This window comes from Schistocerca nitens, chromosome 2 (genome assembly GCF_023898315.1).
Source record: "Schistocerca nitens isolate TAMUIC-IGC-003100 chromosome 2, iqSchNite1.1, whole genome shotgun sequence".
Lineage (NCBI taxonomy): Eukaryota > Metazoa > Arthropoda > Insecta > Orthoptera > Acrididae > Schistocerca > Schistocerca nitens.
Window position 1 is genome coordinate 1,098,559,706 of NC_064615.1, and position 18,957 is coordinate 1,098,578,662.

General features: G+C 44.9%; 1 protein-coding gene across 1 annotated transcript in view; it reads right to left on the reverse strand.

Moving 5' to 3' along the window:
- LOC126235570 (leucine-rich repeat and calponin homology domain-containing protein) overlaps positions 1 to 18,661 on the reverse strand; it is a 198,742-nt gene extending 180,081 nt beyond the window's left edge. The window contains exons 1-2 of the mRNA XM_049944287.1: positions 18,657 to 18,661; positions 18,276 to 18,567 (exon numbers count right to left, since the gene is read on the reverse strand). Coding sequence (XP_049800244.1) covers positions 18,276 to 18,567; positions 18,657 to 18,661 — 297 coding nt within the window. The remainder of the gene's footprint in view (positions 1 to 18,275; positions 18,568 to 18,656) is intronic.
- Positions 18,662 to 18,957: the final 296 nt, after the last annotated feature.

Consider the following 18,957-nt stretch of genomic DNA (forward strand, 5'->3'; position numbering starts at 1 on the left):
GTTAAGAAATAACGTACTTACACTGAGGTGACGAAGGTCATGGGACAGCGATATGCACATATACAGATGGCTGTAGTATCGCGTACGCAAGGTATAAAACGGCAGTGCATCGGTGGAGCTGTCATTGGAACTCAGGTGGTTCTCATGTGGAAAGGTTTCTCACGTGATTATGGCTGCACGTCTGGAATTAACTGACTCTGAACGTGGAATGGTAGTTGAATCTGACGCATGGGATATTCCACTTTGGAAACCGTTAGGGAAGACAATATTCAGAGATCCCCGGTGTCAAGAGTGTGCCGAGAGTAACACATTTCAGGTATTACTTCTTACCACAGACAACGCAGTGGCCGACGGCCTTCACTTAACCACTGACAGCAGTGCCGTGTGCGTAGATTTGTCACTGCTGACAGAGAAGCAACACTGCGTGAAATAACAGCAGAAATAAATATTGGCCGTACGACAAACGTATCAGTCCGGACAGTGCGGCGAAATCTGGCATGGATTGGCTATGGCAGCAGACGACCGACGCGAGCGCCTTCGCTAACAGCACATCGCCTGTGACGTCTCTTCAGGGCTAGTGCCATAGTGGTTGGGCCCTTGACGGCTGGAAAATCATGGTCTCGTCAGATGTGTTCCGATTTCATATGGTAAGAGCTGAGGGGGGCCGAGACCGCACGAAGCCATGGACAAGGTACTGTACAAGCTGGTGGTGGCTCCATAATGTTGTGGTCAGTGTTTACATGGAATGGACTGAGTCTTCTGGTCCAACTGAACTCATCATTGACAGAACATAGTTATGTTCGGATACTTGGAGACCTTCTTACGCCATTCAAGGACTTCATGTTCCCAAACAACGATGCAATTTGTATGAATGACAGTGCGCCATGTCACCAGCCAGAATTGTTCGTAATCGGTTTGAAGAAAATTCTGGAAAATTGGAGAGAATGATTTGGCCACCAAGATCGCCCAGTGTGAATCCAAACCAACATGTAATGGCCATAATAGAGGGATCGTTTCCGTACAAAATCCTACACCGGCAACACTCGCAACTATGGACGGCTATAGAGGCAGTATGACTGAATACATCTGAAGGGACTTCCAACGATTTGTTGAGTCCACGCCACGTCGAGCTGCTGCACTACGTTGGGCAACAGGAGCCCCGACACGATAGTACGAGTAGGAGGTATTCCAAGACTTTTGTCAACTCACAGTATACGCTGAATACAAGTCTGAGGTTAAAAGGACCGTTTTAATGAGATTACTACACATATATATTCGCAAAGACAACCTCGCAGTAAAATGTCTTATCTGTAATCAAATACACTAAAGTATTTCTAAGACTACACGCCGCCGTTTCATCTAGTACTAGTGTGTTACTGAAATGAGAAGGGAAGTTACATCTGAATCTTAGAATAAGGATGATGTTACCGGACTGAGGTACGCAGGAAGATTCTGTGAAGTTTGGAAAGTAGGAGACGAGGTCCTGGCGGAAGTACAGCTGTGAGAACGGGGCGTGAGTCGTGCTTGGGTAGCTCAGATGGTAGAGCATTTGTCCGCGAAAGGCAATGGTCCCGAGTTCGAGTCTCGGTCCGGCGCACAATTTTAATCTGCCAGGAAGTTTCAAGGATGATGTTCTTTTTACGAGAGAGTGTTATTTAACGATTCCACAACCCCAATGCAAGCTATGTTAAAGTGCCATAAGATCGCTATCTGGATTCTTACGGAGGCATGCTTCGTCGCGAATGGGAAGGGAAAGCAATCGAGTGCCTTCCGCCAGGCACCTTACATTGGCTTTCGGTGTACACGGCTCGGTAATGAGACATCAGGTAGCATGAAGCGTCGGATTTTATCTGCAGCTTTCCCCCTTAAATGTCTACAGAGATATCCTTTTTTGAAAGGTTACGAGGTTAAATAAGATTTCAATTATTCAAGCGCATTAGCATGCCACGGCGAACACGAATGCTGGGTTTTGGGGCCGGAGTGTATTTATGCCCTGCAGGCAATGGTGTCACGGGAGCAGAGTACACAGTAGAGCTGTGCTCATCGTGGCACGTGGGCCGTGTTCTACAGACGGAGCGAAGTGTGCAAGACTCCACCACTCAATACAAGCAGAGTTGCGGTGACGAGCGACCGTTGAATATTTTGATGTAAAGGACAGGAGTCTATCGCATAATTCGTAATTTACTGCCGATCTAGATTTACGAGATTATAACACAGTCATCATCGGTCCATTACCAGAAGAGTCATATAGTCCTAGGCTTATAGGCATATGGCTCTTTTGGTAACGGAACGATGAACATCTATTCGAAATCCAGATCTGGAATTAATTTACCAATTCTACGATTGACTGCTGTTCTTTACATTTGAGCATGTAGATAGTTAAGTGGCGTAGTACGAAACGTCTTCTAACGTGATGGTTGATACAGGAACACGGAATGGTATTGGCGCGACTTTTCGAAATTCCCCCCCCCCCCCCCCCTCACAGAGCTTCTATCCCACCATGACTACGTCGGCTAATGACAGTCACCGCTCAAGTTTGAGCAGTACCGTCCATCTTGGCGGATAAATGACTATTTCAAAAATCGACGACGTTCATTGGAATTTAGGGGAGACTTGTCGTCGAGATAAGCGAACTGATGGGACACCGGCGGCGGACGACAACGGGTACGTCTCACTCGCTCCTTCGTCCAGCCACATTAATGTGGTCACCGCCTATGTTCCACTTCAAAGTGTAATAGCTACTCCCAGACGGCAAGTGGCAGCACTAGCAATGGAAGATATATAAAGCATGTAGGTGGGACACGGAAAATAGTGTAGGCGTTGTCTTAATTCGGAAAAGGAGTGATTTATCTGACGTCCAAAAGAGCATTATCATTTGCTTTCGGACCAAGGGTGGAAGCATTTCCGAAACATTTAAGTTAGTAAGTTGTTCGCGTGCCGGGTTAAAGTATAGCGTGCATGGCAAAATGGCACTATCCAAAACCGGCATAAAAGCAACTGTGGTGCACCACGGGCCATAGATGGCAGAAGTGAACCACTGCTGCGGAGATGTGTACAGGCGAATAGACGCGCAACTGTTGAGCAGCCGAACGCCCACATGAACAAGGGCAAACAACCGTTTCTCTTCAATGATCATTCAGCGAACGCTGCTGCGTAAGGGCCTTCGCAGCAGCTGCTGTTCATCGGCGACGATGGTTGGAATTTGCAGGCCAATACCGCAACTGGACGTCAAGTGAGTGGCGGTAGGTGGCCTTTTCAGATGAATCACGTTTTATGCTACATCGGACCAAAGACCATTTGCGTGTATTTGGCGTAAAAGGTTTGAAAGCAAGTAGCCTGAAACATCGTCGGAAGGGTACAGGCCGGAGAGCATTCCCTGGGTGACCTCGTTATGATGAAAGGCACAGGGGACCATGTACACCGTGCATGCAGTTTGTTTTTCCTCGACACGGTGGGTTCTACCGGCAGGACAATGCAACTGGGCACACAGCTTGCAGTGTACGTGCATGGTTATAAGAGCACCACGTACTCCCCTGGCCACCTTGGATTTGAACTGAATCGAGGATCTGTAGGAGCACTTCGTTTGGGGTGTTAGCGGCATGGGCCTTCAGCTGAGGAATCTAGCGTAGCTGGCCACGGCATTGGAATCACCATGGATCCACATTCCTGTCGGCACCTTCCAGAGCTTCACTGACACTCTTCCTGCATGTTTCACAGTGGTCCGCGATGCAAAAGGTGATTGTTCAGCTTTTTGACAGGTGGCCACATCAATGTAATTGGAGCGTTTATTTTCTGTGGCATTACGATGAGGTGATTTAGAGCGTCAGTCGTGGGGTGCAGGGTACCGGTGTGTTCGCGAAACCAGGAAAGTAACAGTACAGGCTTGTGAACACAGCTGCTGTCGCTGCGGAAGACGAGAGTATCCGTAGGATTTAGAAGAAATGGCAAGAGGCCTATTTGGTCAAGTGGTTTAAATGCTTCTGAGCACTATGGGACTTAACATCTGAGGGCATCTAGACTTAGAACTACTTAAACCTAACTAACCTTAGGACATCACACACATCCACGCCCGAGGCAGGATACGAACCTGCGACCGTAGCAGCAGCGCGGTTCCGGACTGAAGCGCCTAGAACCGCTCGGCCACAACGACGAGCCCTATTTGGTCACCGATAATGTTTAAATATACAATCTGATTAATTTTACGGTACCCTGAATGTAAGGCCCAAATTACCGTAGTTAAAATACCCCTAAAACGCTGCGGAACCACCTCTGGCGTGAAATACGAGCCCAGTAAGCGCCATGTGGGATCGTCGGTGCACTCGCCGCCTTGCATCATTTCAAAGATGCAACATCGCGGCCCGTCGAGCAAACTACACGCCTCAGTGAGCTGCTGTTCTGTTTCTGTGTTGGGAGGTCCACTGAAGACGTGCAGCAGTGAGCTGAGGCCGACCGAATCCGACTCCAAATGCTCACTGCATGCATTTCCCTTCGCAGTGTTCGCTCGGAAACGACGTTGAGACGACCTGCATTCATAGACAGACTCAGTTCTTATGGGGTTTGAAACGGATTGTCATTGACAAGGCGTGATATTCGTCTCCTGTTCCTGTCGGTTACGATAATTTTACGATCACTGCTCTTATGTTGTATTATTACATGGCTGCAAGTAGAGCATTTCTAGAGGACACATTTTACAGCCCTCGCTGATATACCGACAAATCGGACAACTTCATTCACAAGTGTTATCATGACTATGATGCACTGGAGAACACTGCAGTGTTGAAACTAACTGTATTACTGTGACGGCTTAACATACTTTTAGGTACGTATGTGGCTGTTAAACTTTGTGTGTAATACTCAAGCAGTGATGATGTTGCCGTAATCAGCAAATATGCGCCATTCTGTCATGTCGGCCCATTTCATCGCGGTGATTACATACCGGCACTTACACACCACGTCACTCTCTTTTAAAGAGGCGACTAATATTTTGTCAGGCAAAAAATTAAGAAATGAAAAATGTTTTACATACTTCTGATGCTGCCCCATCAACAACAGACAAGCAAGAAAACTGACTTCAAAATGGTTCAAATGACTCTGAGCACTATGGGACTTAACATCTGAGGTCATCACTCCCCTAGAACTTAGAACTACTTAAACCTAACTAACCTAAGGACATCACACACATCCATGCCCGAGGCAGGATTCGAACCTGCGACCGTAGCGGTCGCGCGGTTCCAGATTGACGCGGCTAGAGCCGCTCGGCCACACCGGCCGGCAAACTGACTTCAGAAGCCGTGGTAAGAAGATAATCATTGTTATTTATTGTATTTAGTTGGTCAATTATTACACTTACATTCTGACTATTTTAGACTGTTTACCATTTTCGAGAGGCGCAGCTAATACAGAGCAAGATTTCCATCGTGTAAATTGAAATTGGAGGAGGGGGGCGGGGGGAGAAAAGAAAAGGAACTAATGATATCAGCTGCATAGGGACTTTAGGCGGAATCAGCGGCGACGAATGATAATGTATACCGGACTGGCCGTTGAACCCGGTATCTCCTGCTTACGAGGCAGTTACGTCATCCACTGCGGCACCCAGACGCAATGTTTAACGCAAATGCGCAGGTTCTACATGACACTCTCGTTTCTAATTGGTTGGCTTGCGCAAGAATGCCTTCGGTTCCACACGAGTCTTTTCCGCCCGTGACTGACACTCTTTCTTGCTGTATTACCGCAATGGTGTTTGCGTCTTCCATTGCGCAAGTTTGATTCATGCTGCTTCCTCTGGCAGGAAGTCAAACACTTTAAGTTATTTGATCAACAAGCCATACATGGCAGCCTCCGTCGCTTATCTTGTCCCTACGTCCTGGTGGACTATTTCTTAATGTCGGCTGGCTGTTTGCCTATGGAGCCTGGACTCTTATTCACGAAAGCAAGAATAAAAATTAAAATTTTCTACGGTCACAACAGCAGAGTGCCCAGGCACGCTCGCCGGTCCCCTCACACTACCACTGAGCGCCGCCTAACCGCAACCCCCGTCGATGTCCTCCATGATCGCGAATGTCCGAAAGAACAGACACCACTCATTCGTTTCAGTAAAGAAGTTTGTATTAGCTTGCGTGTTGACACAATGACGACTGGAGCGCATAACACGCCATCCAAACAAACATGCAAAAATTATTATTTCCAATGTGTCAAGGGTTTTTCTGCGATACATCTAATTATATCAAGTTATTTTGTATAAATACTCCGAGTAGATATTGTGTGAAAGCATTAATTTTAAAAATGTTTGCTGTACAAATCTCTCCAGAGGCAAGTAAACAAAAAGCAAACGATAAGGAGAGAGATATAAACGAAAAAAAAAAAAAAAAAAGAGTTCTTAAGGCAGTAGTGAACAGCAATCGAAATATATCGTAACAAGGAACGGTTCCCACCCCACCGCCAGCTGTGAACTGGAAATACACTGGCGAACTCAACAAGCAGCAGCCATACCTCCAAGTTCGTGACCTGGCGTTCATAATTGAGAAACTTCTTTGAGCAACCAATTAGGGCACGGACTTCGAGGGGAGTTGAATGGGCAGTGCTCGAAAATATTAAAGACGACGGAATGAGTCGACGGCGAAGTAGCGGAGAGGAAACGACAGCAGAGAAGCCATTTTTCCGCAGAAAGCTGGCCCTCCCAGCCTCACGACGAACGGCGTGCAACGTCCGTTTGCTAACTTCGGTGTGCACGTGTGGGCTGCGCTCAGAAAACGTGCCGAGAATAAACAGTGACGCAGACGTAACTGAGTATCACAACACAGCCAGCACAGTCTCATTGAAAAGTGTGCGCTGGCAGAAGCGTCAGCTCACAATGTGATGGCGCATTTTTGCTGATTACGGCAACATCATCACTGCTTGAGTATTACACACTAAGTTTAACAGCCACATACGTACCTAAAAGTATGTTAAGCCGTCACAGTAATACAGTTAGTTTCAACACTGTACAGTGTTCTCCAGTGCATCGTAGTCCAACTGGAAGACTTTTCTCTCTCTCTCTCTCTCTCTCTCTCTCTTTCTCTCTCTCTCTCACACACACACACACACACACACACACACACACACACACACACAAACACACAAACACACAAACGAACGTCTAAGTACGGTGAAACGTCGTAGGGCCATCTGGGTTCAAATGGCTCTGCGCACCATGGGACTTAACATCTGAGGTCATTAGTCCCCTAGACTTAGAACCACTTACACCTAACTAACCTAAGGATGTCACACACATCCATGTACGAGGCAGGATTCGAACCTGCGACCGTATTAGCAGCGCGGTTCCGGACTGAAGGGCCTACAACCACTCGGCCACAGCGGCCGGCGGCCATATGGGTATTTAAATACAATCGTATGGATTTGCAGACTGACGTTTAACCACTCATTCATCACGTTAGATATGTAAAGATGTGAAGACTGAAATCGTTAAAGACTACATCGCTGGATAGTAAGAGAAATGAAAACTAGAACTGAATTTTCGTTAGTTTCCGTCGTTACAGATGGAGCAGCATTTGGACTGGAAAAGAATGGAACAATAAATCGGCGGCAGCTTTTTCTGAAGAACACATCTCTGAATTTGCCTTAACTGATCTAGAGCAGTCAGACAATCTACATTTCCAAGGTTCCACGGGGATATCAACAACGCTCCTCTCTAATAGAAACCCAACGTTTAAACCAATGTGCCAGCTCGTTCCGTTTCGCAGCAAAATATTTCCATATTAAGATGCCTGAGCATTTCCGTCACATTTTCGTACTGACAATTTGCCGGTTATAAATCTGACTGCATGTTTCTGAATTCTTGGCATCTACATATTTCTTCCGGATCAATGATTCCAAACAATTGAAGAGTACTACAAAATAGATCGTAAAAGTGCCCTAGACTACTACACAATAATTTTTCCATAACTGTCCCAAATGTCCATATGAACTGCTTACAATTTATTTTCATCTTCGTAACATTTGCTTAACTAAAAAACTATCGAAGTTCTGCGTTTACTGGAGTGTATTATATTTTATTTAGTAACATGTAAGGTATGCTGCCAATGGAGACACGGAGCTGATATTCTATCCAATTCGTTCGGAATTTACCAACACTTATTCCAGAATAAAGCTTCCTTGGATTCAGTTGCACCGATCTTTCTTCTCAACCGTATTGTCGATATCGCTGAAACCCGTTTCTGTTTCTGCAATCACCGATCGCTCATATGTATCTCCTATAAATCTACCGTCCGCGTCAATTTTCTTCATAATTACAGGACTTGAAGCTCAGTGCCTGGAAATCAGTTTCCTACAGCAAAGCAGCATAATCCTCCAAGGCGAAAAAAATCGCCTTTGAAGTTAGAAGACTTCCGAGCACTCCTGAGTACAAAACATTTGTGGACTGCAAACTAATTCCTCGGTAACTCAGCGCGTGGCGTGATTCGATTGCAATCACAGAGACACTAGATGCAATCTCGGTAGAAGTATATTAATTTTCTTTTTCAATCGCATATTTATTAACAGAAATGTCAGTTAACAGATATGGAATCCTAATTTTTTATTACTGATAGTATGAAAATGCGGTATTTGACAATACGTTAAAATTGTTACAACGGGGCTGCTGCCATGAATTGTAAGATCTGACTTGTTATTATGTTTAACTTTTAACTGACTGTTAGTAAACAGTATGTATGGTGCTTCCGCTTATTAGATACTTAACAATGGTCTATGACTGAAATTGCACAATTGTATAACAAATCAAGAAAAACAAATTACAGCACCAGGCCGGATTAAATCATTAAACTTTTTATTCTGTAATAATCTGTCTGATTATATTTAGTTCCTGTGTGAAGCTATCTCCGTCTGCTGTTCAGTCTGTGTAGGAGGTATCTGAGGCTGCTCAGCTTGTGGACTGTCGCGTGGTTTGCTCTGTTATGAAAAACTGTACTGGCGGTTTTAGGTTTTGTGTCTGCTGAGAACGGATGTTTGTGGTTTTTTTTTCTATTGTGATGGTTAGGAAGTCTAATTTTTATCTCTTTCAGTTTCATAAAATAAAAACATAACTGACACACACAATAGAATCACAACCCACACACCAGCAACAACCACACAAAAAACAAGGCACAGCACGAAGAAGCCACAAGCAATAAGAAAATATGGCACAGCCTGATATTTGATAACAGATAACATACAGATGGAAACATCGTGAGGAAACAAGGTATAAATATGACATATAAAATAAACAACACTTTGCGTAAAAGATTAAAAATACCTAACAACACCATAAGTAAATTTAACAAAGCAAGTATACACCAGTTTGTGATTCAGTTTACATCGGACAGACACGCTGAAATTTCAGGATAAGATACTCAGAACATTTTAAGACCACTGAAAGGAGACAGCCCACATTCCACATTTGCTGACCACATAATCAAAAACAACCACCAAAGTAGTGGCGTAGAAAAAGACCGCCAAATCCTAAAGCACAGTACCAACTGTACCACTTTTTAACAACATAAGAAAGTTAGCGCATCCGGAAAGCTGTCACACTGTGCAAAAAAGTTTTCAATGATGAAACAGTACCATGTAACAAAATACTATTCAACACTGACAACACACACACACACACACACACACACACACACACACACACTACTATTCAACACACACACACACACACACACACACACACACACACACACACACACACACACACACACACACACGCGCGCGCGCGCGCGCGCGCGCGCGCACGGAGACAGAGAGAGAGAATGGAAACAAGAGGAACAGGTTCAAAGTTCACGGAAGTCAGAACAAAACAAAACAGTAAACAAACGAGTCAGAACTGAATCAGAGACGTAAATGTGTGCAATGAAACGTGTGTCCAAGTCACAGCAACAGAACAGGACGCAGTATTTACAAACGAGCAGAAGAAAACATGAATATACAGTGTCAAAATACGAAATATAATCCTTGAATAACAAACTACACTAAATAGTTCGCCATACCTAAGCTTCACAAAACTTTTATCGACGTCCACAGGTTCAGCTCAACTACACAAAAACACGTTTGGTACATAAGCACAAACTTGTCACAGCTAAGGACTAGCAAAATACTGCAACGGCAACGGCAAAAATGGGTATATGCCACGAATTTTTACCAGAACCTACGTTTTAAAGATTGGATAATAAACGAAAAAATTCAATGCAGACGGTTTTATGACATCCCTCCTGTTTATAGATGACATGGTGTACTAATTTAGACCTGTGGCTGATTTTGTTTGGTAGTCGCTGGACGCACACAATGCCAAATAAAAGGTAAAGTGTACATACAGTTTAAATAACAACAAAATCTGCTGTATCATATTCCTTAACTTAAAATAAACTACATGTATGTGTATCACAGGAAAATAATATAAAAAAATTACACTGAGGATGCCACAACTGTAGCGAAACATATTTGGGTGCTAAAACAAAGCAATAATTTGTGTACTTGCAAAAGGCGGATCTATTCTTCATTCATTATTATTTTTCTCCAAGCACGGTAACTGAGCTCAAAACTACTGATACCTTTTTATTTTTATTTCTAAAAATTGAGCAGCGTTACAGAAGTATACAATTTGATTTACCAAAAAGCTATACAATCAGTAAAGACAAAAAATATTTTATTTTTGTTGAAAAATTATGATGTCATAATGTTAGCTGACAATTTTTGTAGCTGCACAGCAGTGACAACGCCGTGATGCCATCACTGCAGGCACAAAATATTACTATAGTACATGACTATGGCTCGACTACAAATCCGGGGAGCTGAATGCAGAAAGTGCTAGTCAATGTACGGGACCGCGGAGCAAAAACAGCGACTCAATGAACTAAGCACACGGGAAACAGCACGGTGCGAGGTGAGGCGAATGCCAGATCCGAGGTAGTTGATGTCCGCGAGAACTGCCCATAGCTGCCAGGTGAAGACTGGGTCATTGGCTCTAACCACGCAACGCTTCCCGTAGGGTCTCCGTGACAGCGTTTTGCACTATTCCGTTGCGATACCCATGCCAGCTCAACTGCGTTCATTTCGATGGCGAGGATGCTAAATTAACAAATATGGAAATAAAGTAAGCGAGATTCGCACGAGCAGCTCTATGACTGCAATTCAGATACGCTACGCGTTTAACTAGCGACGAATACATTAGTAATCTACAAATGTTTTGTACTTACCAGCGCTCGGAAATATTTTAATCTTCAAAGACGATTTTTTCAGTTTTTCTGGGAAGTGCGTCATGCCTCTCAAGGATATCGATGTCCGAGTACTGATCGTCGAATCCCAGAAGCACGAGAAAAATTTTGAGAGGGGGGGAGTACTCCATAAGGTCGCCTTGTGAGTCACAGAAGATCATAAGCTACTACATTAGGCGCAGTTTAGAAGCAGCACATTAGTCTCTCGACGCTGCTCTGGCCATCCAGGGATCACTTCACTACAGGCATCGATCTCTCTGGGAGAGCACTACTTCGCGGTGGACCCATCTTGGCGGGCGGCCCCCGCGATTCCACGAAAACCAAATCTCAAAGTCCTCATAGCCCCATCATACAGCCCTCAATATATACATCGTCCTCGTTCGGCAGGGGATCGCGTTTCTCCGAAGAGCGCCCATCTCTCCAACAGCCGAAAGGCAAACACGTCTCGCCTTTATGCGAGTTTTCCCGATTCGCCCCATGAAGCGGGCGCTAAGCAAACTTGCTAGTGAGGGGAAACCGACAGCCATTTAAATTCATGTGCCCTCGAACTCATCCGCGCAGAGAGAAATGACACCGATTCTATACGTTTCCACATAAACCACAAACCTTCCATACACTGATCAAGAATAAGGAGACAGAAAATCAATTCTTTTTATTTGTTATACGGATTCCATTTCCTACCTGCTGCAGCGTAGGTTTGAACGCATTTCTTTCCACCCTCACGTGTGTAACCAATATTTTCACAGTGAAGGACTGATTCTTTAAATCGCTTCTTTGATAAAAACGCGGAAATCATGGTCAAATGAAATATTGGCATATTAACACTTGCTTTCTATTGAAAGCTGTGTATGTCAATGACTTCTTGCGACTATCAGCCACCTAAATACTTAAAGAAAGGGAAAAGTAACTAACCGACGACGTTTAAAATAATTTTATTACGCTACAGTATCAATAACGCTTTATTTCCGTTGCCACAAATGTCACACTGGTTTCGGTTGCTTCTGTGCCGTCATGTCGTCTCCAGTCGTCGGCGTTTCCCCCTGGCCCATGATGTACTAAACACATTCTATATGTCGACAAGTACAGGATGGGTAAAATAAAACTGGCTAGAAAAGTATTTCATGCACCTCAAGATAGGCAACTCAACTTACATATTATGCGTACTAGGGGCCAGGCCAGAGAGAGCCGGTAACGACTGAGACAGGCTACGAGAACATGGTACAAACGAACCGAAACGCGCGTGTTGATGGAAATACAATCCGACTGAGACTGCGATGTAACGCAATTACTCATACATGAATAAGCCCTGTGACTCTGACCAATGAGACTACTCTAAGTTCAAAACTCGTTTTTATACCACTGGCACTGCTGGTGTATTTCGCCTGTCCGTGAACAATGCTATATGGTAAATTAATGTAAACTAAGCCCCTGTTACCTCCAGAATTGCAAGGAGCGTATTACGGACAACATTGTATAAAGCTTTCTCCAGTTCTACAAATGCTACAGTACAAATGTAGATTTGCCTTCTTTAAAAACCTGTGTTCCCACTCAAACTGATATTCCCCAGAGCGGCTTCTACCAATTTTTCCATTCTTCTGTTAATAATTCGAGCCAGTACTTAGCAGCCATGACTTTTTAAACAGATGGTCCGATAATGTTTACTCCTGTGAGCTACTTTTGAATTGGAATTGCTACGTTCTTCTAGAGGTCTGAGAATATTTCGCTTATATCACTTACAAGGTAACAATTATTGAACTATATAACTAGTTACAAACTACGGCGTGCACACACTTTTTTCAACATATAAACGTCAGTACAGGTATTCGGATTTAGGTTATAACATGTTCGATATGCCTGCCATCATTGGCGATGATGTGGCACAGACGAATAGCAAAATAGTGCATGACCCGCTGAAGTGTCGGAACATCGAATGCTATCGATAACCTCCTGAATGGCTGTGTGCCGCTCAGCAATGGTTTTCGGGTTATTGCTGTACACTTCGTCTTTAATATAGCCCCACAAAAAGTAGTCGCACGTGTACACATCTTAAGGTACCACAAACACCCTGTATAAATTAGAGTCCGTCGCCGCGTTTTTCTGCCTGTATGTGAAGGCTAATCACAGGAATTATAGTAGGAATTTTGATACGATTTTCACTAGCAGATATACTGATTCACGCGGAAAGTTTGTGTACTACCGCACCGCCAGATAAGACGACCGGCTGTAGATACTTCTTGCTGCGCAGGGAAAGCCGGGCCAGGTCAATAATTTGATATAAAAGCAGAAAAAAGTCGACATTAAAGACGGTCGCAGAGAAATAAAATTGATGCCATCGTCCCCCCCCCCCCCCCCCCAGCAGAGGGCAATTCAGCAGTACTTGTGGTGACGGAAACGACGCAGGAGCCACTGATGGCTTTTCTCCCACAGCAACCTAACTATCGTGGTGTGTGTGTGAACCATTTCAACCCCCCCCCCCCCCCCACATTCACACAGGTACGTTCGTCGGCAGAGGAATTTCTTGGAGGCGGGTTAGGGTGTGGCGACCGCGAGCATGTTTACAATCGGCGTAAAGTGCTCTCTTCCTTGGAAAAAAAATTACGGCTATAAGAGTATGGCACATAAAAAGCAACGACTTTCCCTCCGAGTTACTGACCGCGTGCAAAACGGCGCACTGATGAAATTGCTGGCGACGAAGCAGACAGTGGTAGCAATGTCCCGTCCCATTGGGCCCTCAGAGGACGGGACGCGAAGTCATCTCAAGTCCATTTTGTAGTTATTTCCTGAAGAGTGCTGCGTTTATCAGATGACAATATTGTGATGTAACTGTAGGAGTACGACAGTAAAAACGTGTTCATTGTATATTTTCTCATTAAGGAAAGAAATAACTCCTTTGTCTGGTTTCGTATTTGCTGAATAAAAATTTAATGGTGGACGTCCGACTCCGTAAAACCCACATATTCAGTATTTGCTATGCCCTACACGTGTTTCAGAGATACTGCATTAACCTCAGTGGGAGCACTTTAATTATGAAATAAAAACAGCATGCACTGAGCACAATGCAAACATCAAAAACTGTTTGGCGTAAAAGGAGCCGGCCGGAGTGACCGTGCGGTTCTAGGCGCTACAGTCTGGAGCCGAGCGACCGCTACGGTCGCAGGTTCGAATCCTGCCTCGGACATGGATATGTGTGATGTCCTTAGGTTAGTTAGGTTTAATTAGTTCGAAGTTCTAGGCGACTGATGACCTCAGAAGTTAAGTCGCATAGTGCTCAGAGCCACTTGAACCATTTTTGCGTAAAAGGAGGTACTACGTACATTTGTTTTCGAAATACACACTATTCCAAACTGTGCCATACTTACATCTCTCCGTGTCACATTTCTGCAGTACGCTTCTGTACACGTGCACTCATTCGGCTTTTACTGATATTATTATTTAGCAAGCAAGGCTGCAGTCGCAGGAGATTGCCCACAAAAAGGAGTCGCATATGTTCAGAGCCGGAGAATATGGCGTTAATCGAGCCCATGCCAGTGGCCTCTGGGGGCCAGAATGCTGTCCCCAAAGTGCTCTTCCAGGACATCAAATACTCTCCTGCTTCGATGGGGTTGAAGTACGTCTTGCATGAAACACATCTTGTCAAAATCAGGGTCACCCTGGGTAATGTGGATGAAATCATCTTCCAAAACCATCACGTACCGTTCGGTAGTCACCGTGCCATCAAGGAATATCAAATGGTTCATATGGCTCTGAGCACAATATCAAATGGTTCATATGGCTCTGAGCACTATGGGACTTAACAAAAATGGCTCTGAGCACTATGGGACTCAACTGCTGTGGTCATAAGTCCCCTAGAACTTAGAACTACTTAAACCTAACTAACCTAAGGACATCACACACATCCATGCCCGAGGCAGGATTCGAACCTGCGACCGTAGCAGTCACGCGGTTCGGACTGAAGCGCCTAGAACCGCTCGGCCACCGCGGCCGGCTCATGGGATATCGCACCCATTATTGCGTGACTAGGCATTGTACACCACACAGTCACCCGTTGAGGGTGAAGAGACTTCTAGATCGCAAAATGCGGATTCTCAGTTCCCCAAATGCGCCAATGTTACTTATTGACGAACCCATCCAAATGACAGTGGGCCAAACCATACTAATTCCCGTCATGCCCCATGGCGAACCGTACAGTATGAACGTCCTAACGCAAATCATTGAGAGCTTATGACGATTTTATTTCATATACGTAGTTCAGTAACTGTCACCACATTCGCATGTCAATGGATAGAGTAAGGTTCAAAGTTTTGACGCAGGTGTGCTGTTGTTAGCAACATGGCGACTACATCAGTATAGGTATCATTTTACGTGTCGAATTTTCCACTTCAATTCTCCAGGATATGGCGGAGGGACCTTGGAACGACTCATCTTTTCAGATGAATCGATGTTTCATCTATCGCGTAAAGTAAACCACGATAACGTAAGAATTTGAGGGTCACAAAATCCTGGCGTCGTCATCGAACATGAATGTGTTTAGTGACGTTTCTGTTGACGAAGTTCATGAGCCTTTCTTTTTTGCAGAGGAAACTGCGACAGGAGTGTCATACCTTAACATGCTGCAGTACTGTTCGTTTCCTCAGCTTCACGGAGGTTCCAATGATTTCATTTACTGGTTTTGGCCTCTCCCCATCACAAGACCTCACCCCTTACATTTTTTTTCTATGGGAGTATATAACAGACAAAGTCTTTGACGCACCTATGGCAGCTACTCTTCAAGAGCTGAGAAATGGAATTATTGGGGCTGTAGATTCAATAAACAGGAACCTGTTAATACGTGTGTGGGATGAAATGGACTACCGTTACGATGTTTCTCCAGCAACGCATGGTGCTCATGTTGAGTGTATTGTATACAGGTTGGTCCACTGATAGTGTCCGGGCCAAATATCTCACGAAATAAGCATCAAAACGGAAAAACTACAAAGAACGAAACTCGTCTTGCTTGACGGGGGGAACCAGATGGCACTATGATTGGCCCGCTAGATGGCGCTGCCATAGGTCAAACGGATATCAACTGCATTCTTTTAAATAGGAACCCCCATTTTTTATTACGTATTCGTGTAGTACGCAACGAAATATGAATGTTTTAGTTGGACCACTTTTTTCGCTTTGTGATAGATGGCGCTGTAATATCACAAACGTATAAGTACGTGGTATCATGTAACATTCTGCCAGTGCGGACGGTAGTTGCTTCGTGATGCATTACCCGTGTTAAAATGGACCGTTTACAAATTGCGGAAAAGGTCGATATTGTGTTGATGTATGGCTATTGTGATCAAAATGCCCAACGGGCGTGTGCTATGTATGCTGCTCGGTACCCTGGACATCATCATCCAAGTGTCCGGACCGTTCGCCGGATAGTTACGTTATTTAAGAAAACAGGAAGTGTTCAGCTACATGTGAAACGTCAACCGCGACCTGCAACAAATGAAGATGCCCAAGTAGGTGTTTTAGCTGCTGTCGCGGCTAATCCGCGCATCAGTAGCAGACCAGCTGCGCGAGAATCGGGAATCTCAGAAACGTCGGTGTTGAGTATGCTACATCAACATCGACTGCACCCGTACCATATTTCTATGCACCAGGAATTGCATGGCGACGACTTTGAAAGTTGTGTACAGTTCTGCCACTGGGCACAAGAGAAATTACGGGACGATGACAGATTTTTTGCACGCGTTCTATTTAGCGACGAAGCGTCATTCACCAACAGCGGTAACGTAAACCGGAATAATATGCAATATTGGGCAACGGAAAATCCACGATGGCTGCGACAAGTGGAACATCAGCGGCTTGGCGTGTTAATGTATGGTGCGGCATTATGGGACGAAGGATAACTGGCCCCCATTTTATCGATGGCAATCTAAATGGTGCAATGTATGCTGATTTCCTACGTAATATTTCATGACAGGTGGACTGGTCGTCGAAGCACCATACCATGGCTCGCACGTTCACCGGATCTGACGTCCCCGATTTCTTTCTTTGAGGAAAGTTGAAGGATATTTGCTATCGTGATCCACCGACAACGCCTGACAACATGCGTCAGCGCACTGTCAATGCATATGCGAACATTGCGGAAGGCGAACTACTCGCTGTTGAGAGGAATGTCGTCACACGTATTGCCGAATGCATTGAGATTGACGGACATCATTTTGAGCATTTATTGCATTAATGTGGTATTTACAGGTAATCACGCTGTAACAGCATGCGTTCTCAGATATATATCACATTGGAACAACCGAAATAAAATGTTCAAACGTACCTACTTTCTGTATTTTAATTTAAAAAACCCACTTGTTACCATCTGTTCGTCTAAAATTGTGAGCCATATGTTTGTGACTATAACAGCGTCATCTATCACAAAGCGAAAAAAGTGGTCCAACTATAACATTCATATTTCTTTACATACTACACGAGTATGTAATAAAATATGGGGGTTCCTACTTAAAAAAACGCAGTTGATATCCGTTTGACCTATGGCAGCGCCATCTAGCGGGCCAACCATAGGGTCATCTGGTTTCCCCCTTCAAGCTAGACAAGTTTCGTTCTTTGTAGTTTTTTCGTTTGATGCTTATTTCGTGAGATATTTGGCCCGGTGACTATCAATGGACCACCCTGTAGAGTGCGTGCGAACGCAAAACTTTGAAACTTCCTCTACCCAGTGACATGCGCAATGTGTTTCTATCTTTCGAAGTTTCTCTGTAATAAACAACTAAAATCTGTTCTTTCTTTTTAAATCACCCTCTAATATCCAATGCCTTGCTGCATGAGATGGACGCTCCTGCTAATATTTACGGTCTCTGAAACGTACCCTCTGACGGTGTGATTAGCATGTTTCAGTGTATTACGACTGGCTTGCACTGAAAAGGTGACACTTGCGCCGCTATTCAACAGCGAATGTGGCTCGGCTTCCCTACAAAATTGCGCTTTAAGCCTTTGCCCCCCATTTCCCAGCTGCGCTCTCCGCAAAATGTTAAAACAAACCCTCCCCCTCGTCGCTGCAACAACAAAGCACGGTGAAGGGCCTCTGCTGAGTGTTTTTGTCCCCGCAAGTGGAAAAATTTCGTCCCCTAAAGTCTGCTCGGCGCTCAGGTAGGCAGCAAGCAGGCAGGCAGGCGGGTGGCGGCCTTCATTTCCCGGTGCTGGCGCTGCTGCCGGGCGCGGCGGGCAGTCATCTCTAAAAGCAGCCAGCTGCTGGCGCGCGCCGCGCGGGGATTCATTAGGCAGAGAGCTTACGGGCCCCCGGTGTCGCGCGCAGGAGCATACCGCCGCGGCACTACACAGAAAGCAGACAACGCCTTACGCTCTCAAATATCTTTCAGCTTTGGCGACAGGAGACCCTCAAAGTCAGACTGGCAGACAGGCCGCATGTTTGAATAAGCAAAGTTACTCTTTAATAAAGACAGTAGGCACAATGAAGGATAATGCAACAAAGGGGACGTCCCGTTCAAAGTCTTGCGAATTTTTCTCAGTTGTCCTGGTGACGCTATTTTGTAGTGTTGAAACACGTGAGATAATGGGTCTCGGTCGGATGAAGGCTTAGATTTTTCAAGCTGTGAGTACATCCGAGTTGCTCGAGCCACTGTATAAGCAGTGTAGCGGGAATACTGTAAAGAACGGCTGGCCGTTGTGACCGAGCGGTTCTAGACGCTTCAGTCCGGAACCG